Source organism: Aricia agestis, chromosome 13, assembly GCF_905147365.1.
Source record: "Aricia agestis chromosome 13, ilAriAges1.1, whole genome shotgun sequence".
Taxonomy (NCBI): Eukaryota; Metazoa; Arthropoda; class Insecta; order Lepidoptera; family Lycaenidae; genus Aricia; species Aricia agestis.
In genome coordinates this window covers 14,330,108-14,354,402 of record NC_056418.1, presented here as the reverse complement: position 1 = coordinate 14,354,402, position 24,295 = coordinate 14,330,108, and the positions used below count along the sequence as shown (strand labels likewise).

General features: G+C 38.3%; 1 protein-coding gene across 3 annotated transcripts in view; it reads left to right on the top strand.

The window, feature by feature from the left end:
* Positions 1 to 24,295, top strand: part of LOC121732849 (RING finger protein nhl-1) — a 39,903-nt gene that overhangs the window by 11,193 nt on the left and 4,415 nt on the right. For 2 of the 3 annotated variants that reach the window (XM_042122836.1, XM_042122835.1), the window contains exons 2-8: positions 3,800 to 3,956; positions 4,095 to 5,528; positions 5,729 to 6,959; positions 7,058 to 7,230; positions 7,316 to 7,456; positions 19,560 to 19,700; positions 22,284 to 22,501. In XM_042122836.1, coding sequence (XP_041978770.1) covers positions 3,822 to 3,956; positions 4,095 to 5,528; positions 5,729 to 6,959; positions 7,058 to 7,230; positions 7,316 to 7,456; positions 19,560 to 19,700; positions 22,284 to 22,501 — 3,473 coding nt within the window. In that variant the 5' untranslated portion in view covers positions 3,800 to 3,821. The remainder of the gene's footprint in view (positions 1 to 3,799; positions 3,957 to 4,094; positions 5,529 to 5,728; positions 6,960 to 7,057; positions 7,231 to 7,315; positions 7,457 to 19,559; positions 19,701 to 22,283; positions 22,502 to 24,295) is intronic. The other variant, XM_042122837.1, reaches the window with a different exon arrangement.

The following is a 24,295-nucleotide window of genomic DNA, read 5'->3' as shown; positions in this document are numbered from 1 at the left end:
TAAAACATAATATTTAGCACTATTTCAATAATAATATCCACGAATCTGTAATGTATGTAGATATGTAATGTACAAAATATACAGTATCTTTTGATTTTGATAATACTTATACCATGTATGTTATCATCCATGTTTTTAATAACAAAACGAGCAACATTTTCGCCCACAGCTCCTCGCACGCGCGCCAAATACGCGCGGTGTGATCAGGCAAAACCTGAAAATAGCTGTGATGTTGTGCGATGTTTGAGTTTTTTTCGCTGGATCACAAACATCATCATTAGATCTATAATTTGTAGAGTCAAGTATAAAATGTCGTAATGAGACCTGATACGACGAAAAATAATAGGAAAAAGACGTCAAGCGGCATATTATAATATTTTAATTTTTTGTTTTTTGTTACTGTATTTAATATTAAAATGTATCTTTTATATTTTGGTTAATAAATAAAAAAATGGGATTATAACGCAAAGGCATAGGGTGCAACTAGCACATATTGCAAACATTCCGACAAATATCCGATTTGTTGCCCATGCCATAATATCAGAATATTGACAGAAACCTTGTCAAACATCGAACTTTTCAATTGCTGTATGTGCTGGTGATGCCTCTGGAGTCTGGTGTGAAAACATTGGAGTAATACTAGCTAAAAGCCGAGCTTTGTGAAGGCTCGCGTCGTCACCGCTTGACGGGCTGATAATAACACATCTACAATATTATAAATAAAAATTACTATGTTAAAGCACAAATTAATAGGTGTGATTTACTGTAAAGTGTACCACAAAATTTTCAGATTGTCGGATATACTAGGGCTCGCTTCGCTCGTCCTGATAATGTTTTCCTATTATGTAGGTTTATGCAATACCTTTTTTTACTGTAAGCTGACCCTAACTCAAGTTTCCAAAAAGTATGTTGTTTGAGTCTTAACTATTTTCTCCCGTTTATCCCCCATCTTTTTTATCCGCCATTTGAAAAATATTACCTTAATTACTTTTGTAACACAACAGAGTTAAAACGGATCTAATTAACGAATAAAATTCAAACTCACCACCGTCCATAGTTCCTCGAAGTTTATCTCATTAAAATTCCAATTTTATTTCAACCATCTCGAGGATCCGGAGTTCTCGTAAAAAGTTGGTTCTGCGTGCTCCCGAACACCTGCGTTATTTATTCACTTTGCGTCAGTAAATTCGAATGGATTAAACTTGTTGATGAGATCCCCATTCTCTAATTCCTCTGAACGTGTCGAGTGTGTGCAAAGTTTTCTAAGCCTGGATTTATGCGTCCGCGCGAACGAGCGGTTTGGCTGAATGTAACGATTTATTCAAATTGCGGCACGGTCGTCATTTTTGTATTGATTTTATTTTATTTTATTTCCTCGATAGTACCATCGAGGAAGTTGATACCTATGCAATTGACAGACCAACGTTATTTGGTCGAATATGTCAATTCAATGTTAATTGTGATCTGTCAGCTGGGTTTGACGTAACGCAACCAAACTACTTAGGTCCCCGATTTGCATAGGAATTAACTTCTCTGATAGTACATACATTGTAATCTCGCGGTGTCACTAAACTAAATTGCGTAGTTTCACAATTTAATTGGACAACTTTTAATTGTGGGTAATAGGAAGAGAATCGCGGTTCTGATACGATTGGTGTGCAATTATTTAGTTGTACAATTTAGTTGGTTAATCAATCAAATCAAATCAAAATTGTTTTATTTCTGAATAAATTTAAAATAAATGTTTTCAGAATGTCCTACATGATGCCTACCACCGGTTTGGGAACTAACCCGGCGACAAGAACCGGCGTAAGAAACTCGCACGGGGCCCAATTTTTTAACAAAAAAAGTGAGAAAAAAATTAATCTTTTAAAATAAAGTTTACAATTTTGTAACTAAATATTATATACAATATCCACATACATAATTGTAAGTCCTATAATAATGAAGAAGTAGCCTTGCAAGAAGCCATCCTACTCCCAAGGTGTGCCATCGTTTATGAAATCATTGGCCTTATAATAGGCTTTGGCACACAAACGTTCTTTAACTACTTTTTTAAATTTATTAATGGAAAGAAATTGAACGTTTTCTGGGATTTTGTTGTAAAGGCGTATAAATTGACCTTTAAAAGATTTACTGACTTTACTAAGTCTGATCACCGGCATATCTAGCTTGTGCTTATTTCTAATATTCCTAGAGTGAATGTCACTTTTAACTTTAAATGTAATTTAATTGTAAGTCTGCGGTCGCTCTTATACTTTCCGATTCTAGAATGGGTAGATCTTTTCATGAGAATCTTTCATAGTCAAAGTTGCTTAATAATTTTGTTTCGTTTCTGTGTTCTTAATACCCTTTCGCGTTATGTTAGTCATCTGTTTAAATGTTGAAAGTGACCAATAAAGCTTAGACACCCCGCACACTGCAGATTTTCTATTGGCCGATAGTTTGGTCGGGCTTATATAATCAGTATGAAGATGTATGCAAGTCCGCATACTACAACGATTTGGTATTGGCTACTCAACTGTGTTCAAACTACTATGACCAAATCAATCAATTGAAATAAATATGTTATCCTTTTCATTTATGTTACTATTCATTCACTTAATATGATTTGTCATTTTCATTTGTGTTACTAATCATTTGCATAATCGAATTCGTCATTTTTTTGTGTTTTTTGTTAATCCGATTCCTCGTTTTCATTTTTGTTACACTTACATTCATTCGCTTAATCCGATTTGTCTAATAACAATAGGCAGTGTTCAAATAGTTTTCTTACGAAAATTTTCTCGTGGAGCACAAAAATGGCACAAAGCCACATGAACGACTTCGTCACAGTAGTAAAATAGTATCCGAATATAGCTCGTGACGGGATCAATCAGCGCACACTTTTTTTTTCAATTGTGTAATATGACTCACCTGAGTAATGAGGGGAATGGGCCAAATGACGTCCACAAAAACTACTATACCATAAATTACGAATACGACGTTGAGTAATTGTCTTATGACAATATGTCTACTTTTTGTCATAGTCTGTAGGATCATACCTATTCGTGTTTCCTAAGTTTGATCCAATAAACACTTACTTTATTGACCGTATTGCGAAGAAAAACACAGTTTAATTCCTAATTAGTAATTATTATCTCGAAACTTTGCAGAAGCATACTATTCTATTATACGCTTGTACGTTTGGGTAGCAGAAATAAGCAAAACGCGTCTGTATAAGATAAGCAGCAGAAATCATCAGTACTGCGAATAATAACGCAAATAACTGACGTAACCAAGAGAAAGAATGTTAAAAGCATTTTTCAGATACAACAATTTTATCAATGAGTAAGAGCTCCTCTATTAATAAAGTTAACCGTCACAGTTTTACGGAGTGTTTATAAGATGGCCGCCAAATTTTCCACCATATGGATCCGCCTCCAGCGTCTAAATATAAATCCAGCACTTTTCATATATATTGTGCAAACTCTAAATATATCCTGACTTTCTTTTCTGTTATTTAACCAGACTGATCTATATTTAGATACACCGCGTTGATCCTCATAAGTGGGACGTTGAAAATAAACAGATCACAAGGTGTGTTGTGAAGCTATTTTCAGCTGGATTCCTTCGAAAAGATCTTTAATAGAACCATAACACTTGTTCATTGATATAGGCATCCGTTTCCATTAATAGATAATATTTATTTTAATTAATATATTTAAAGATAATTATTCCATATTCCATTGGCATGCTATACTCTTAATGTTCTCAAACTTTGTAACAAATATTTAAAATTATGTTTATTTGTTTTCAGATACGTAAAGAAATAGAAGAAAATGGAGCAGTTTGAATCGCTGCTAACATGCTGTGTCTGTCTGGACCGGTACAGGAATCCAAAACTGCTACCATGCCAGCACAGCTTCTGCATGGAACCATGCATGGACGGACTTGTCGACTACGTTAGACGACAAGTAAGACTTTAAATTATTTCGCTCAACGTTTATTAAATCATTTTTGTACACTTTTGGAAGACAAGAAAAATAAAAAAATAAATTCATCTCGAAACTGACGATGATGATAATAACTTGACGATTCTACTTAAATTTCAGGTCAAATGTCCAGAATGTCGTGCAGAACATCGAATACCCTACCAGGGTGTTCAAGGGTTTCCTACAAATGTTACCCTTCAACGTTTCCTGGAGCTCCACGCCCAAATCGCCGGGGAACTACCAGACCCTACGGCAGGGCAGGTTATGGAAAGATGTAATGTTTGCTCAGAAAAGGCATACTGTGCCCCTTGCGCTCATTGTGATAAAAAAGTATGTGAAGACTGCAAATCTGCACATATGGAAGTATTGCGAAGGGAAATAGCTAGGATTAACAATCAAATTCGTCGTGGTGTCAATAGACTTCAAGATATATTAGGTGTAGTTGAACGAAATACAGCAAACTTACAAACCAATTGCGGAGCAGTTGCTGGGGAAATTGATGAAATACACAAACGGCTATCTAAAGCTTTAAAGGATAGAACTGATTTTCTAAGAAATGAAGTTGATAGGTACTTAGCTACGGAACTTAGAAACTTAACACATCTTAAAGATAATTTAGAATTAGAATTAAGTAATATACAGAGTAATTGCGACCTCGCAGATAAATACATGAATGATGATGTTGAATGGGAAGATACTGAGCTAGTTGATACCAAAGAAATTTTCTTAAAAACAGTAGAATTTCTCAGAAACTTCGATTATGAAGCCGGAGATTATAACCGCAGAATACGGTTTATCATGACACATGATCCTAATCAACTTGTAATGCATGTGGCTACATACGGAGAACTTAATATTGCTCATCCTAATGTATATACTGGAAGTCTCCAGCCATCTACAGGGTTAACAAGATCTAAAAGCGACCACCGCTTAGCTACGCAATTCCGTCAACAAGAAGAAGCTAAAGGGTACACTGAAAACGATGAACCAATTTTGGGGGGTCGAAAATTCGGTGAGCGACGACCACCGCCACCAGAAAAACATACGAGAGACTACGGAGTTACGGATGACTATAGTGGTTATGAATCAGAACATCATAGGCCATCCCGAAGATTCCGTTCTCGCTTTGTTAAAAGTCATCAACAAGATGACTCAGACACAGAGCAGTCTACACGTGCAGTGAAAGCAGAACAAAAAGAAAAAGAGAAGGAAAAAGTTGCTGACACTGAAGATGCAACGCGAGGGCCTCTAAGTGGAATTTTCAGGTTGAGTGACTGTCCTCGAGTCATGCAGAGGATATTAGATGTGGACAGTGGTAAAAAAAAGGAAAAGAAAGAACCTCCACCACCTCCAAAACCTGTTCAACCCGCACCTCAGCCTCAGCGCCGAGCACCTCCAGCAAGACAACAAAGTGAAGACGACGAAATTACGAGGTTAAAAAGGCAAAATAAAGGCGCCGCTTCTTCCGCTCAAGAACCTGACCGTGCTCCTCAACGTGCCGCAGAAGAAGAAAGACCTTCTGTGACCCGTAAACCACCTACACCTGCTCGTGAGGTGAGTTGGGAAGAAGAAAGAGAATAAAAAAAGTACAGAAGTGCACTTAGAAATTAATCATAAATACTAACAAGGGAAACGCGACAACTAATTAGGACATTCCATCAGTACACTCCACGTTTACTCATTTGTACATAACACAACACGACAACAAAATACGAATCTTTGGTGACAATACCGAATTTCAATATATTCCTCAGGCATCCAGCGATGGTGAATCCGATGATGAGTCTGTTGCGTCTTTGCAACGCAACCAACGCAAAAATACGGCACCAGCACCAAAGCCAACTGTAAATAGACGACCATCCGCCTCGGACACTTCTAGCATTCATCGCCCGGCGGCCCGTGCTGCGAGCACTGAATCTAGTGCTTCAACAGAAAGTTCCGGCTCGGCGGTGAAACATACAGGTGCAATACTTACTATTGCAGAATTGAAAGCGAAATACAGTGTAGATGGACTTCCACCAAAACCGACTCCTCGTTTTTTGTCCGCAGGCAGTGAAAGACCTACCCCGGTGACGACGAATGGAACAGTCGGCGGCGCACAAAGGGTTCAAAGTCGGTTTGTTGGATCACAGCGGCCGACACCCGCACCGGCGCCCGCCGAGCCGGCCCACGACGACTCCGATACGAGCTCTGAAGAGGAGACTGACTCCTCCGAGGAGAGCGAAGATGAGCCAACACAGAGGAAGACCGAGAGTCAGGCGATGGCCCGAAGTGATATTGGACCACTATTAGCGCGCAGTAACAACGCACGGAATGATGCTCACGACTCCAAAAACAAAGACACATCAAATACACCTAAAACACGAACTCGTCAACAGTCTCAAACCGAAGAAGAGCCATCGTCACGCTATGGCGCTTCTGGGGGCAGCGCGTACAACAATCGTTACGGTAGCAAGCCAAAGGAAGTAGAAACTCAATCCTCGTTAGATGACGATTCAAAGTATCCAACAGCGCGGTCTAGGTACTTGGCCATGAAAGAACGTCGTAATCGCCTTGCACGAAGCAAAAGTAGCCACACGGGCTTCGGTGCTGGCGACGATGACGACTTAGATGATCCCGTATCTCCAACGACGGCGTCACCATCCGCATACCTAGCGGCTCGATACGGCTCCGGCACAGGAGGTTCGGAGTTGTCTCGTAGCCGATCTTCTCACGCACTTAAATCAAGAGAAAGCTCGCCCGAACGTCCAGTGTCTGGAGAGAAGGACGGAGCTGCATTGAGTTCGTGGGCCAGATACTTGAAAAACAAGTACGGCTCCCGTGGAAAAGAGCGTGATTCTGGTGGTACAACTTCGAGTACATCGCGTCGCCTGTCTCTCGGGCTACCTTTGCGCTCAGCTAATGAGCTTGCCAGTTCTGATGACGATTCAAAAAACGCGGCAGGCTCCCCCATCTCCCCTACGGCGGCTACAGCAGCGGTAGCAGGTTAGAGAAATGAGTGGCGTGTACATAGGTTTGGTGCTTCTGAGACATGGTTGAAATGGAATCTTTACGAGCGTGTTTAACCTTTATCTTTGTCTTAGGTTTCGCAGCAGCAGGTTCCTCCCCTAGGAGCCAGTATCTGCAGAAACGCCGATTACAATTCAGCGTGGGGAGTCGGGGGAGCGAACCCGGTTATTTTACATGGCCTCGTGGCATCGCTGTAGGACCTGACAACACAATGGTCGTGGCCGATTCGTCTAATCATCGAGTCCAGGTACCAACTTACTATTGGCTAAAATTTACACAAAATGAGTTCCCAAGCACTTTGGTATATCACTAAAGTATACCCTTTGACCCAGGTGTTCGACTCAAACGGTATCTTCGTGAAGGAGTTCGGACAGTACGGCAGCGGGGAGGGAGAATTCGACTGCCTCGCCGGCGTCGCCGTCAACCGAATTGGACAGTACATCATCGCCGATCGATACAACCATCGCATACAGGTGAGTGGTAACCTGTTTTACTCCTGTGGTCTGTTTATTAATTTTAAAGCGACTTCCAGAAAATAATACCGATTGGCTGCGAATGTGTGGATTTATTTTTATGCGCCGAAAGTTGCTCGAATGAAGTCGCTTAATCATATTGATGAAGCCTTCTTTGTGGTTATGGACAGTTTGAAAATACTTTAGCATAAAAAAGCATAAAACGCAGACATTTATAGAATACTAGCTGTTGCCCGCGACTTCGTCCGCGTGGACTTCAGTTTATAGCGCGCGATGTCAACAAAATTGGTGTCAAAAGCTTTTATAAAAAAAAACTCAGGTACCCCTTAAATCAAAACAGCTGTGCAGTGTGCACATAATATTTCATTTTTTAATTTATATTTTATATTTTATGCCAAATTTTAAAGTTTATTTAGCCCCCCAATTACACAACTTTACCCATAAACTATTTATCATTGATAGGTTTAAGGTTACGTCACTGTATATAATATAAAGTACTGACTTATTAAATAACGTAATAATAGAAATAACAATCGAAAAAAATCGAAACTTGAATGTATGATGATACCACCTCTTATAGAAACATGTTGGGCAAGCGTTAGCGCGATGTAAGAGACGCACGGCGCCATCTAAATAGTATGAATTTTTGGAACTAACTTAATTTGAACAAATTTTCGTATTTTCACCCCCTTACAACCCTTTTTTCCAGTAAAAAGTAGCCTATGTCCTTTCTCAGGCTTTAGACTATCTGTATACAAAATTTCATTACAATCGGTTCGGTAGTTTTAGCGTGAAAGCGAGACAGACAGACAGACAGAGATACTTTCGCATTTATAATATTAGTATAGATACAGGGGAAAGTAAAATTAGGCGTTATTACAGGCGCAGTTAGAAAATATACGTATAGACAATTATGTATACAAACCGGCTACCTTATCACGTAATAATAGCGATCAACAATCCACTAGCAATAATCGCGCGAGCGATTGCTGGGTGTCATGAGTGTCACAAACAATGGTGTCATGTATAGTGATCGATTGCAATCGTATTGTTTTAGCTGGTACGTGATACGAAATTACAATTTTGGAGCAATTATCGCGCAATAATTGCTATCGCATTGCTCTAGCAAGATACGTGATAATATGGGGGCCGGTATGGTGAATTAATTATACAATTAAAACAGACAGACGAGACATTCTAACATATAAATCTTCCGTTACAAAGATTTTTGGATTTGAAAATTGGAGAAAGGGGCGTTTGTTACGTAGAAATAAAGGAACGTATGGTAAACTAGATGTCCCGCGCGGCTTCGCCCGCGTAAATTAGGAATTTTACAGAAACCGTATATTTTCCCATAAAAATTGCTTATGTCCGTAGTCCCTTCACTTGGTCTACTCTATATCTGTGCCAAATATTGTCATAAAATTGCTCCAGTAGTTCGTAATTTCTAATGTTTTCCACGTTTTAGTCTTAGCGTGATAATATATTAATATAGCCTATAGTCTTACTCGATAAATGATCTATCTAACACTGAGATAAGTTTTTAAATCGGACCTGTAGTTCCTGAGATTGACGCGTTCAAGCAAACATACTCTTCAGGTTTATAATATTAGGTAGGTATAGATTTTTTTAATTATCGCTTGACAAACTCGAGTCTCGATCTAAAAGACTATGAAATGGCATAGTATGGTAGTGATGATGATGATAAAGAATGTAATTTGCATAATAGCATATGCTTTCCGTTTTTAAAACAACGCTGAAACTCCCATACTTGTATCTATAAGGAATCAGGAGTTCTCTCAGCACCTTTCGAACCACGGTATACCAGGTATACCTCGGTGCAAAATCTTACTTGTTGGTAGCATATGCTTAAAATACTTCTCACGAACCGAACCACATGTTTCCCTATAAATTTTGAGGAGTTCCCTCGATTACGGATCCATCATCAGATCACCACTTTTGTGAATATAAAACCAAATTGGGATGATACCCTATCAAAAGAAAAATTTTGAAACACGCCGCTGGCGGCCGGCGGCGGCCGCGATTTCTCTATCTAAGCGATACTATGTATTACAATAATGAAGATAAAGTTTAAAATCATATGACACTGAAAGTGCTCGCTTCGCCGCTGCCATTCCGGTGTGGCGCGGCCCTTATACGCTGCGTTAATATCTACAGGGTGTAAAAAAACTAAGTGATAATACTTTAGGGTGTGCCCCTATATAGTACGCTGTGAAATTAGCAGCTCTGAACGAGTAACTTTTTTTCACAATTGCATGGAAAAATGCATGACGCGCGGGCGCTTCCTCATACAAATCTCAAAATAAAATTAGCTCTTTCAGCGCTGCTACTTTTATAGTGCACTCTATAATAAAGAACACATACACACCTTAAAGTATTGTCACTTAGTTTTGTTACACCCTGTATATTAGAAAGAATATTGTGTTTGCCTATCTAGTTCAAGTTACGTTAAGTAATGTTTACACTATGTTTTTCGGCTCTAAAACGAAATTGATCTGTCTAGACAGTAATTAATGCTAGAATTTTCGTGCGCGTTTACGCATCATAATAGGTAATAACAAGTTAACGAGTTCAAGGGCCTGTTCAAATGAAAAATGTATCACAAAAACAATAATTAAAATATTATTTAAGGTAGCTCAAATCTCATTAATTAATAAAATAATATTATAACACAGGTATTCCCAGGTCTTCAAATAATAAAAAAATATCATTTATAGAGACCCTTCATCCTTCGATCGTGGATTCTTGGAAATCTATTGTTATTCTATTGTGTCTTGCTCACCGGTAAGCTTATGGGGCTTGATGGGTTAAAGATTTAATGATCCTTTGAATAAGAACTATAATTACACCCATTTTGATGGATATAGTAGATGATAGATCACCTGGCCATTTAGCCGAATCTTTTTAGTATTCGCTTCGTTATAGTATCGCTGATCAAAATGTATGGAGTTGACATAAGACGAGTCGAACGTCAACGTCATATTAACGAACGCTTATGTCAATTCCATACATTTTCATCGGCGATTCTATAACGAAGCGAAAACGAAAAGGTTTTGGCTCACCCCCCAGGTTCCTTGACTATTTTTGTTAGAGTGAAATCGTAGAAAATAAGCGGTACTTACATAATTTAGTTTTCACGAAGCGTTGGAAACAATTTACTAGTACAACTATTTTAGCGAGAAGATAACTTTAAACGAACTTTATCTTTCGTTAGACTTTTTTTTTCATCTCTGCTTCTTTCAATTATTTTTTTTAAACTTCAACAAACTCATTACTTAGATCCGTGTTCATGCCGGATATACAGCATTAGAACCCGCGTAACGTTCTACTCGCGAACTGTCAAACTCGTTACCCCAACTGTCAAAACTTGCGCCGCAGCCAATTTCATACGCAAACTTTGGATATTTTTGTAACATAGCATGAATACTTATAGTATACGAATGAAAAATTGTTTTGGTTATTCTGTATGTCTTAAAAATGCCAGAGTTTAGTGAACCTAATTATAATATAGCTAAGGCCAGTGTTTTATACATTACAACGGCTCTTGCGTACAAAGACGCTTAAGCAGCTATCTTTAAAAATCTGTCGTCATTGCAGCCGAAATCTTATATATAAAAATGGATTTTTAAATGTGTTAGTCGCGTTAAAACTCGAAAACGGCTGAAATTGGGCTGATTTTAGTCTTAAAATATTCGTAGAAGTCCAGGGAAGGTTTTAAAGTGACACAAAGTTCACCGGGACAGCTAGTCTTATATATAAAAATGGATTTTCAAATGTGTTAGTCGCGCTAAAACTCGAAAACGGCTGAACGGATTGGGCTGATTTTAGTTTTAAAATATTTGTAGAAGTCCAGGGAAGGTTTTAAAGTGACACGAAGTTCACCGAGACAGCTAGTATTACACAATAATCGAAATTTAATACATACCTGTTCCAAAAACTGAATTCCGATCTTATTTAAGGTAGAAAACTGATTTTTGGGCTTAAAATTTATGTAGCAAAGTCTAAATAATATTCTGATGATAATCCCAAACTTACCTGCCGTATTTATATTGTAGTAGCCAAACATAATATTCCGTACATTTCAGAACTAATATCTAAATTCCAACACTGAACAGAACTAAAATTAACATTGCTAAAGTTATGAATAAATTGTATAATATCTTTAGATAGAATTTTGGCTTGGAGAACGTGTTGGATATTTCAAGGCAAAAATAAACTGAAATTAGAGAATTTCCTGGAAATAGGATAATCTTCTTATAAATATAATATTAAATTTCATTTTAATCACAACCTTTTTTCCAATAAAATTTTCAGTTATTCAATTTTAATTTTAACAACAAAAGTTACTTATAATCAAAACCATAAAGTTAATATACTAGCGGAATAGAGAAACAAAGGCCTGAACAAGCGAGATGTCACTATCAGTAACACTGCGTGGTAAAAAGAGACGTGTGATATGTCATGACAGCAGAACTCTTTTTTTGACGTCCAGTCGGCACTTATCGGCACTTTAACAATTTAGTGTTATAGAATTCATGTTCAATCATGCTTGTGTAAGTGTATACGTACACATATTTTTACACACAGAATATGTAAACCAATTTCGGTGTCGTTTGACAGCTCGAGATTGTTGCTCTATTCATCTAGGTCAACCACGAGGCGAGTCACAAAAATGACAGAAAATAATATGTTGTCAAACATAGAACAAAACTTTTTGTTTACCGTCTATTCTGATGCTGCCTCTTAGCGTGAAACCATTGCAGTAATATTATATTCAATTGAAATCGCTATAGTCAGTTTATGTAGGTAATAATAAATTTATGAGATAAAATATTCTTCATCCTCATCAAATCCTTTAATCAAGAAAGTTATATAGTGCGAAAGACAGGCGTAGTTACCACTCATCAGTTCGCCAGTGGGAAATCATACAAAGGAACAGCAAAACTAGAACAAAAAATATAATGCGATAGATAAAATTCATTTATATACAAACAGTTATAAGTTTAGACGTTACTGTGGAATACACACATACAGCATAGAATGCCAAAGACTTTTTGACATGAAAACTTCTTTAGCGGCGTTGGATACTTTTAATTTGCCTGCCTTACTGTTTCATTTCCAATTCGATCGGCATTCCCGTAGTGCAATATTTTGAGACATACATAATATAAATATTATTGAAAGAGTCTTACTCCTTAGAGGTTTTAACATAACGTCTTCTTCAACATATACTACTTAAGATATAATAATAACCCCCACACCGGTTTCGGTGACAGTGGCCGATTAAATTGAAACCGGGGTAATTACACAGGAGTAATTTTATAGTTCCCAAGTGTGTGCGCAGTACACAAGTGCAATTTCTATTCCTATACTCACATGGCCGTCCGACGCATAGATCATCTTACTTGTCAGACGTGGGAGACGTGTTACGTGGGAGAGCCATGCTTCGGCACGAATGGGCCGGCTCGACCGGAGAAATACCACGTTCTCACAGAAAACCGGCGTGAAACAGCGCTTGCGCTGTGTTTCGCCGAGTGAGTGAGTTTACCGGAGGCCCAATTCCCTTCCCTATCCTCCCCTATTCCCTTCCCTTCCAATCCCTACCCTATACCCTCTTAAAAGGACGGCAACGCACCTGCAGCTCTTCTGATGCTGCGAGTGTCCATGGGCGACGGAAGTTGCTTTCCATCAGGTGACCCGTTTGTTCGTTTGCCCCCTTCTTTCATAAAAAAAAGACAATCCGGTTATCAACCTGCATTGTCCTAACCGAACTTGGAAATAACATGTTTCCAACGCGGGAATCGAACCCACGTCCTACGAGTCAAGAGCCACGCTCCAAACCAATAGACCGCGGAGACGTCATCCTACTTAAGTATAATTAAACGTCTCTGAGTACGTCCATTAATCATTTTACTAAAATCTCCTATAATTTATTGTTTTCGAGAGCTGTCAACCCTATGACGAGACCTAATTGTGGCAAGAGTTTCGCAGCCAGTTAGGTGAGTTTGATAGGGATTTCCAATGAGTTTCTAAAATACTAGAGTAGCAATGTCTTACAAAAGATTCTCAGAAATGCGTAACCACTTTTTTGTTCAAAAGACAATGTCAAGTCATATATTCGTTATGTCATTATGTATGTGAGATATGCCTGCAGGCATCTTCGAAGTGGCAACGCGTTGCTACCGTAAACCTCCAATCTAGTTACGTTAGTAACATAGAATATCATTGGGGATTTCAACGTGTGCAGTTGAGCAGACCGAATACGAAAGTCGAACTTTTAAGATCACGTGAATCAATTAATAGTGAATCAAGAGGAAACGTGCGTAACAAAGGTACACTAAGGGCCAACCCACACGTACCACAACCACACTGCGTCGCAACGACAAAATGCCGTCGAGCAGTGGTTACGTGTGAGTTGCTGCAGCTTTTTGTAGTTGCGTTGTGGTAACGTGGTTGCGTTGTCGCCAGTAGTTGCGATGTGGTTATATGAAGTTTCCTATGGAGATCTAAGATACCTAAGATACTTTGAGAGACGATTTTGGAGCAATAAAGTTCTCGGTGTCGTCTAGTAATATAGATAGTAATAGAGATAAAGTCGTCTAATGTGTAATTTGGTCGGGTTATGTCAGGTCCACGAGAATCAACTACCTATGAACCAATTAAGTTCAGTTTACGACTAATATCAACATAATACGACGAATTAACGTAGCCTGTGTTAGAATAATTAATTTCTTTGATAATACTACACAATATTAATATGTTCTTGTATAAAGATTTTAATTGTACGTGAAATTAATTAAAATTTAATCTTTATTGTCATAAGCACAAGGGCAATTGTTAACCTTTTGTGAACTTCATTGGATGTGGCTGGATATTATCAAATGAGGCCCCATACATTTTTACTTAATACATTATTAAGATCCATATCTTCCATCTTATGTTCTAAGTAGGTAGTTTATTGAATTTCCGTAAACTCATAACATTTTCAATGCATCTTCTTCTATACATCTATACTTTATACATTTTTTTTATGAAATAAGGGGACAAACGAGCAAACGGGTCACCTGATGGAAAGCAACTTCCGTCGCCCATGGACACTCGCAGCATCAGAAGAGCTGCAGGTGCGTTGCCGGCCTTTTAAGAGGGAATAGGGTAATAGGGGAAGGTAGGGATGGAAAGGGAACGGAATAAGGGAGGGTAGGGAAGGGAATAGAGTAGGGGATTTCGCCTCCGGTAAACTCACTCACTCGGCGAAACACAGCGCAAGCGCTGTTTTACGCCGGTTTTCTGTGAGGACGTGGTATTTCTCCGGTCGAGCCGGCCCATTCGTGCCGAAGCATGGCTCTCCCACGTCTATATAAATAAAATTGGAGTGTCTGTTTGTAATATTGAAAAAACCGTTTTTTGCTAAATGCATGTGAATGTATATAGGGTACAGACACCAAAACAACATTATTTTTCAATTTTTGTCTGTCTGTCTGTCTGTCTATCTGTTTGTTCCGGCTAATCTCTGAAACAGCTGGAGCTATTTTGCCGGGATTTTTTAGGTAGCTAGCTGATGTAGTAAGGTGTAACTTAGGCTACTTTTTAACTGACCTCCAAAAAGGAGGAGGTTATATTTTACTTTTTTCATATTTGTTAGCGGACTATCCATCTTTGTTATTATACTATGTTGACGCGGACGAAGTCGCGGGCAACAGCTAGTACTAGAATACGACACCCGCAACTCTGTTGCGGAAAAAATCGTTTATCGCGCGGGAACCGTACATTTTCCGGGATAAAAAGTATTCCATGTCCTTTCCCGGAACTCAAAGTATCTCCATACCAAATTTCAGAAAAATCGGTTCAGCGGTTTTGGGCGTGAAGAGGTAACTGACGGACACACTTTCGCATTTCGCTTCAACTCCCATACTCCCAAGTGGGCCGCGAGAACAATAGATTTCCAAGAATCCGCGATCGAAGGAGTAATATTAGTATGGATTTAAAACCTAAAAATCAAAGTCTTGAATACTGCAGTGCATTTTCCGAGCGTCGGCAAACTTCGTTTACATAATATCTACGGAGATTCGGTTATGCATAAAATATACGATAGGAGCTTAATCGGTACATGATTAAGCAATTTCTAAGCTTTTAAGCTGTTTGAATGGCAGCCACTATAACCAGGGTAACCGAATTATGTGAGAGCTTCCAGATCGGTACACGGTTCTTAAGTGTTTAGGGCCCGTATTTTTGGTCAGTACTTAAGATGCGACCCGGTCTTAAGACACGGTTCGGCTCTGTGGTTGGTCCAAATTTTGACAGCCAACCAATCACAGAGGCTGAATCGTGTCTTGAGATCGAGATGCATCTTGAGTACTGACCAAAAATACGGGCCTAAGAACTGCTTATAGTAACACGGAACACCTTAACTTTAAAGACCGGTTTGAGGTTTTTTTGACAGGAGGTTAACTATTGAAGCTTTTAATTGGCAAACTGTTACGTTAAAACGTGAAACAATCAACAGATTCAGGAATTGGGTAATAGATTCAAAGTTTCTGTTCTACCAGTTTCAAATTAATGTTGCCTCAGCACTACCTCAAACTGTCGCACTCAGAGTGGAACATCAATTACTTAAATGCAATTAATTCAAAATTTTGACATAAGCCCAATGATGAAATACTCAAACCAGATTTGTTCTAGCGCGCGCGTTGTGAAGCTTCAAATACGGCCCAATTGGGCCGTCTGTTGTTTAGTCTGCATCGAGCGCAGTCACGGACGTGCCGCGTCTTGTCTTGAAAATGATGTCGTGCGTGTTCCGAAAATGTACCAATTATGACTCAAAATTTAACAAAACACATGGCATCTCTTACCGCATGTCTTGATTGCAATAAATACGTTGATTATTTACATTTTCAATTATTTTTTCGAACAATCTGAAAAAAATCGAATTTTCGTCATAGCTCAGGCGAAGAAAGAGACAGCCATACGATTCGACGTTTAAAAATAGAACTGTCTCTTTTATGTAAATGGTTTTTCGTATCTTTTGTTTCACTTATCTGTCAAATTTGTCAATGTCTGCAATTTTGAATTTGAAAATTGTTCGGAAGAGATTTTAGCCGGAAAATAGTATGGACCTAACATATCTGTATAAGTAGAATATCATTGCATAAGCCCCATACATTATCTGTCAAACTCTTCATTAAATTGAAGGTTAATTAAATGTCTCTGAGTTCGGCGGAAAGTATTACAATGCAAAGTGACTAGCATAGCATCGCCGCGCTGAGCGATGTCATGGCAAGCTCACGTCAATGATCGCTTCTTTGACATGAGCTTGCCATGACATCGCCATTCTATTGGTTCTGAAAAACACATTCCTCGCAACACATCTCTGGTGGAAACGCAGCCTTACAATGTCACTAAAGTGCCATAATTAAGCTGCCTATATGTCTTTCACATATAAAACAAACAATTTTGGCAGCATTGTCAGCAATAAACGAAGTTTATTCTTATTCTTTGCATAATAATCAAGAGTAAAGAAAGACAAAAGTCGAAACAGCGCACGCGAATTTGAACTTTAATGCTGCACAATTCAACACAGTTTCGATTGAACATTCAAACAGGATAGATTTAATCAATGTATCCTATTTTAAGTGGTATATTCGGGAATATAAAAAGGAATTCTCTTTCAAATTCGTCTTATCAGCGCTCGCCAGGGCTCGTAAACACAGTAATGGAGAATAAAACGCAGAATTGATTTATTTTATTTATAAAACAACCGCTTGCGATGGCTGTACTTGTGCACACACGTATTGCAATAAATATTCGCGTTGATTTAAGTATTAATCTTTCATGTATGAGTGGGGGAAAATAGGCATGATGAGAGGTAGGAAAGACAAACTAAAAGGAACTACGTAGACGTAACCGTTGGATATTTTATTATTAGTTTTTGCTAGTTGTAGAATAATTAAGTCACATCAAAATCAATGTTATAGAAATGTCCAGAAATCATTGTTATAAATGTGCTGAACTCCCTGTTTTCGTATGAATATTATAGAAACACGACGAAAACTAATAGCAAAAGAAGTATCTAACGTGATTTTTATATTATTATTAAACAGGCAAAAAAAAAGTCGCGCTAAATTAGTTAAACTATATTGATATAAAAATAATAAAAATGTATGTAGAGTTTAGACTATTACCCTGTATGTAGCGTCAAGTCTAGCAAACACCACACTACATAAAATAAATTAATTAAACTAGTAAAACCGGGATGCCATAAATGAAACCATTTTCCGAAGCTTTCCTCACATTTTATCGCACTGAAAACCTTACGACAAGTTTTACAACTAATTTTGTCTAGCCATAAATCAAATCCAAGATGGCGTCAAACGTAAAAGTTGAATGCGCCCGCATTAGAGCATGTGCCAGATTAGGGACATAGCACACATATCTCGGAAAGGATCTTCACCGTTTTGCCTACCCTTCAACTAAGCCCCCGAGGCAAATGCTTTCACCAGTTTCGATAGCGAATTTATATGTCAAAAATTAATGAGATTAAGCGCCGATTAAGCGCAAGCGCCATGACAGCAAACGTTATGTCAAATCCCATACATTTTTAACATCTAACGATTCATTATCAAAACTAGAGAATGCATTTTCGACTAAGCACTCAAGTGTCAACTCGGCTACGGCTGGCAGCTGCGCTTACGGCTCGTCAACTGGCTGACGTTTCTATCTAAACGGGTAAGAGTGAATTTATTTATTAACCGTAAGCGCAAGAATGACAAGCCAGGTTTGTTTTGAGATGAGGCGATTACGTTACGTTTCCGATAACTGTGCGTTGCGATCGGAAGTTTCCTACAAATAATACCGGATACGATACGGCAAGAATCTGTTTCCGACTTGTTGTGTGCTGTGAGCCTTACTTGTGGCAACGCAAAGTGGTGAAGTGTCGGTAAAATCGATCTATGTCTTTGATACGGGTGACATGCATCAGTTATAGAAATATTTATCCTAAAACCGTTGTTATGGGGTTGCATTTGAATTACGCATTATAGGGAGGAGGCGGGAGAGGAGGGGGGAGGGGGAGGGGCGAGGGGGGACCCCCCTACCCCCTCCTTAAAGTTAAGAAATCATTAGTTACCACGAAGATTTTTTTTTAGTTTTTGAGGTTATGTTCAATAAAACAACCAAATTAGTGGACTTATGAGAAAATTAGTCTTTTTTGGGTGTGGGCAAACTCGGTTCTATCAGTTCTGTGTTTTATATTGTAAATATACAGCTCAAACGCTGCGGGCATCTGCGGGAATGTAATGGCCTATCGTCCTTGCGTAACAAATTATAGGCACTTATTTGCACCCTGGCAAACTAACTAAAGGTTTAATTTCACCCCCTATATTTTTATAGATATATTATAACAACTGGCTTCAATTATTAGTCGACGTAGCCCCACTACGCGAGGCTCCTATTTCTGGGTGGTTCACAAAAAATAACCACCATGGCTGGCCTTAGCCATCTAACCTATTACCTAACCCAACCAAGTCGTGTTGGGCCAGCACGGAGTGATACATTGCTATAATTATTAATTACCTAAGAATAGTATACTGTTCTTATATTTGTGACACTTAAATATTATATTTTACAACAAATTACGCGTCACATTTTATTATCACATTTTTACTGCCTGCAGTGTATACTGTATACCAATCAAATATTCTAGATTTATTTATCTACCCTCAAGTCAAAACATACGTCTTTGACTAATGACCACCGTTAAAAAATCCTCTAAAACTACGTACATACTATTTAGTAATCTATGCTAAAGTGGCCCATTCACTATCCTGCATTGCAGTCCGCCGTGCCGTCCGCCGGCTTATGCAGGATTGTTAATGGTGTCGGAGGCCGGCCGGCCGCCATGCAGGCCTGCGACATCATTCACTATCCTGCATAAGCCGGCGGACGGCAAGGCGACCTGCCGTGAACGGGCCCTTTAAAGCCCAGGTGTATATTTATTCATCTACCCTCAAACTTATACGTTTTGCCCACTTGGCCACTTGCCCACCACTTAAAAGATAAATACACTAAAATTGTCATTCGTTCTCAGGTGTTCGACCCGGCCGGTCGCTTCCTGCGCTCATTCGGCAGTCAGGGCACCGGCGACGGCAAGTTCAACTACCCCTGGGGCATCACCACTGACGCCCTCGGCTTTATCTACGTCTGCGACAAGGAGAACCATAGAGTACAGGTAATTGTAGATCACGTTACTGACCAGATTTTAGAGTGTTATTAATGGGGCATAAGGACAACCAACAAAATGTATACGGCTCTAAAGAACTCACCTGGTGTCAGTTTGGTTACATTCTATCTTTATATCCATACTAATATTATAAATGCGAAAGTGTGTCTGTCTGTCTGTCTGTCCGTCTCTCTGTCTGCCTGTCTGTTCCCTCTTCGCGTCCAAACCGCTAAACTGATTTTGCTGAAACTTGGCATGGAGATACTCAAAGCACAATAGACATAACGACCAGTAGTTCGACTGCAAAGAGACGGACAGGTTTCAATATCTGTCAAATTCGTCGGGTTTCACTAGGATTATGAACGGAATGTGCCTCGCGCTGGCTGATATAATAATTTTTTAAATATTAAAAATAAAGTTTTCAAAATTGGATTCTGACAATTTTAATCAGATGTGCCAAAACACAAACAACAATACGACCAAAGAAGAACACGTCCATCGAATATGTCATAGTTTTAAATTCGTATGTAACAAGTTAACAACCCTAGCGACGATTTTCGTCATAATACGTCAAATTTAAAAATTTCAACATCAGTTCTAAGTCGGTATACTCTATCATTCTGTCTACTCTGCTCAAAGTATCTCCCGGAAAAGGTCATAGGATACTTTTCATCCCGGATAAATGGACGGTTCCCGCGCGATAAACGAATTTTGGCGCAACTGAGTTGCGGGTATCATCTAGTATATATATAGGCGTAGCCATATATATTTTATGGCTACGCCGCCATGGTATCCATCTAGTACACTGACCTCCATTATACAAGTACGCCAGACTTACGAAACCCTTTGTTGTTGACTGCTGATTTTTGTGCCTCTTTGAAGCGGAATCAGCGTCCCCAAATGCGGGGGAAGAGAACTAAATTTGACATAAAAATGACGTTTGAAAGTCGCCATATTGGCGCTAATAGTATAATAAGTGGGAATACTTGGAACTAATACTAGTTTCTACAACCAATAGCGATTAAGCGGCTATTTGCAAGTTACGTCAGATTTAGTTCTCTTCCCCCGCATTGGGGGCGCTGATTCCGCTTCAAATAGGCACAAAAAGCAGGTGGGTATCATAAGTCCAGCGTACTTGTATAACGGAGGTCAGTGATCTAGTAGCAACAAGCCGCGTTTGACCACAGATAGCTGTTCCAAAACATCTGCTTTTTTTATTTGAAATATTTGTCGGCAGTTGTTATATTGGTCTAATATTATGTTCCAATGAAAAAGTGCAATAGTTTTGTGACATGAAACAGTATATTAATATGTACTCAAAGATTTAGCTATACCTAAAATCTTATACATAGTAGAAAATATAAATGTGACACATGTATTTTAGTATCAATATTTTTCTTCTTCTATAAGTCGTTGTGAACGTACACATGGAGAATTCTTAACAAGTTGGCGTTTATCAAAAATATTGCACTCAGAGTTAACAAGCGGATATTTTGCGTCATGTACAATATCTACAATATATCAGCACCGAACCGGCGATCGGTACTCCCGTCACGGCTTTAATATTTTCCACAAACACTTCTCAACTTTTAACGACGCGATCCACAGTAATGGGACTCGAAAATTCTTGCTCTTTCCGATAAAATCTTTTTAAACTCTTATCTATGCTGAAATATTGTGTCCGACTTTCGAATCTAGACTACTGTTTTACGCTTAATTGCTTTAAAATATCGCTTGTTATCGGTCTCTTTGTTCCAATTCTGTTATCTTTATTTTATTAGAGGTAACTGTCAGCGGATTTGTGGTAAAAAGTTTCTGGGTATCTTATGCTACAATCACAGTTACTTCCCCCAATGAAAGAAAAGTTTTAAGTTGAAAATGCTTTTGTTCTATTCAAAAACTTATATTTCTTTATAAATGTGTAATCTATGTACTTGTGCATAAAATGAACAATTTCTTATAATAACTATCCCTAAAACTCATAAATATAGACGCCGTAATGAAAGTACAACGAATGATGTAGTTTATCTAGCGCTATTAATGAATGAATTATATTAACTATAATATTCTGACTGCTATAATAGCATAAAATATACTGAGAATATGTAGCATACCACATTTGATCACAAAAATTATCATGTAACATGCCATTTTAAGTCCTCATTAATTAATTAATCTGGAATCAACAGTCAATGGTGTCACTTGATTAATAAATGCCAATAAGGTGTTTCTCACTCCAGGTGTACTAATAAACTTCTTTCCTATCCAGATATTGGATCGAAGTTCCTTATTGCGCATTGCGAAAGACGGAAAAAGTTGTAACGACACTTTTTGACCGACACTTTTTGCCACAGACATAGATCAAGATAGATACCGCATGTGTATGTACTTCGTGGGACATGCGGTATCTATCTTGATCTATGTCAGAGCTTTTTGCTATAGTTGTAAGCCATGCGGCGTGCGCGTGTTTCTCTGTATGTCTCTCTCTCTCTCTCATAGAAAGCAAGCCAGTTATGATTTTTTAAAATTACTTCATTCCATCCGGGTGTCCCTTGACAGCTCTCAAGTTTTTCGCTATATTCCTCTCTCCAGGTGTTCCAATCAGACGGCACGTTCGTGGGCAAGTTCGGCTCGTTCGGCTCGAAGCTTGGGCAGCTGGAGCACCCCCACTACATCGCCGTGTCCAGCACCAACCGCGTCATCGTCTCCGACTCCAACAACCACAGGGTCCAGGTGTTCGATGTTAATGGGCGAGTGCTGTCCAGCTTCGGAGAGGAGGGCTCGGAGGATGGACAGTTTAAGTTCCCGAGGTAAGTCCACCTATCAAAAAACCATGAATCCAGATATTTCTTATTGAAGTCATTTTATACTGAAAAAATCGGCCAAGTGCGAGTCGGGCTCGCGCACGAAGGGTTCCGTACCGTTATACAGCAAAAATAGGCCAAAAATTGTGTTTTTATTAAATCTTTTTATTAATTACTAAAGTACACATATATTTAAGGCTTTTGTGAAAATTTCAAGTGCCTACCTGTTGCCATTATTGCTATCGAGCAAAAAAGGCCAAAAAATCAAGTTTGTTGTATGGGCCCCCCTAAATATTAATATTATTTTGTTTTTAGTATTTGTTGTTATAGCGGCAACAGATATACACAATCTGTGCGAATTTCAGAAGTCTAGCTATAGCGGTTTTTGAGATACAGCCTGGCGACAGACAGACACAGACGGACAGACAACGAAGTCTTAGTAATAGGGTACCGTTTTTACTTTTAAAAATAAAGATAATATGCGAGTTAGAATGCGACATAGTGATACAAAATTTAAAAGTGTACACTGTACAATATGTTATTTCAATGTTGTTCTTAATTGTATAAAAAGTTCTAGGTCGCGCATTACTTCCCGTTTTAGTGTAAAATACATTTATAGTTAGAAACAAAAAAATAAGTCTCCGGCACTTGAAGAGGATAGTAAGCAAAACTGAATAATAATCTATTTAATACGTATATTCGTATATTTGTTCCACCATCACTTACTGCTGATCCAATTTCCGGATGAACCAATTGTTTACTAAAATCATAAGAAATAACTAAGTCTTGAAATATAATATATTTTATGAACGTTTATAGATAACTCATAATATTCATAACTTTAAAATAACAGTGAATATCTTGACGACTTTTATTTTAATAATATTAACACACTTTCATAGCATCGTAAAACTTTGTAAAAGTATTCTAATAGTTACGCTTTACGATGCTCTAACAACTGCTCAATATCAATCTTCGACGATAAAAACTTTCGTCTAATAAAAGTTGAAGAAAACCTTGACCGGTTTCTACGAAAATAACACTTCGAACACATACGTGTCTACATGGTAGGAGAGTTTTCCGACAAGAATTAGTGTCGACAGAAATGGGAAACAAAAATTAGTTGGTTTTACTGAAAATAACTGTAAACCAGTTTTAAGAAATAAGGGAAGGTTCTTGAAAAACATAGTGTTAAAATCCAACAGTGTTTTTGGTAACTACATGTCAAAAAAGTTTTCGGATGTCAATTAGTCCCGACAGGAATGAAAATGTGTGGTCACGCTGAAAACTAGTTTTTTGGATGTTAGGTTGTCAAGATACACAGATTTAAAATAATATCTATGGACACTTCACACCACGTCAGTCTGGTCCCGTGCTAAGTACCTAAAGGACTTGTGTTATGGGTACCAGACAACGGAAATATATTTAATACTTTTTATTCTACATATAATTAACATTTTTATTATATGATACACATATTGATATTGAAAACTTTTTGTTCTGTCGGTGGGATTCAACCCGCAACACCCGGCTTGAGCTACCAACAGCCCACCAACTGAGCCACAGAGGTCGTCAAATAATATATAAAATATCTAACTGTGTTTTTTATTCTGTATATTATATGATGTGTGAATCCATAATAATAATATTTCAATACTAATCCATATTAACATTATAAATTCGAAAGTGTGTCTGTCTGTCTGTTATCTTTGTAGCCCGAACCGTTGTACCAATTTTGCTGAAATTGGAAGTACTTTGGGTCCCGGAAAAGTGTACGGTTCCCGCACAATAAACGAATTT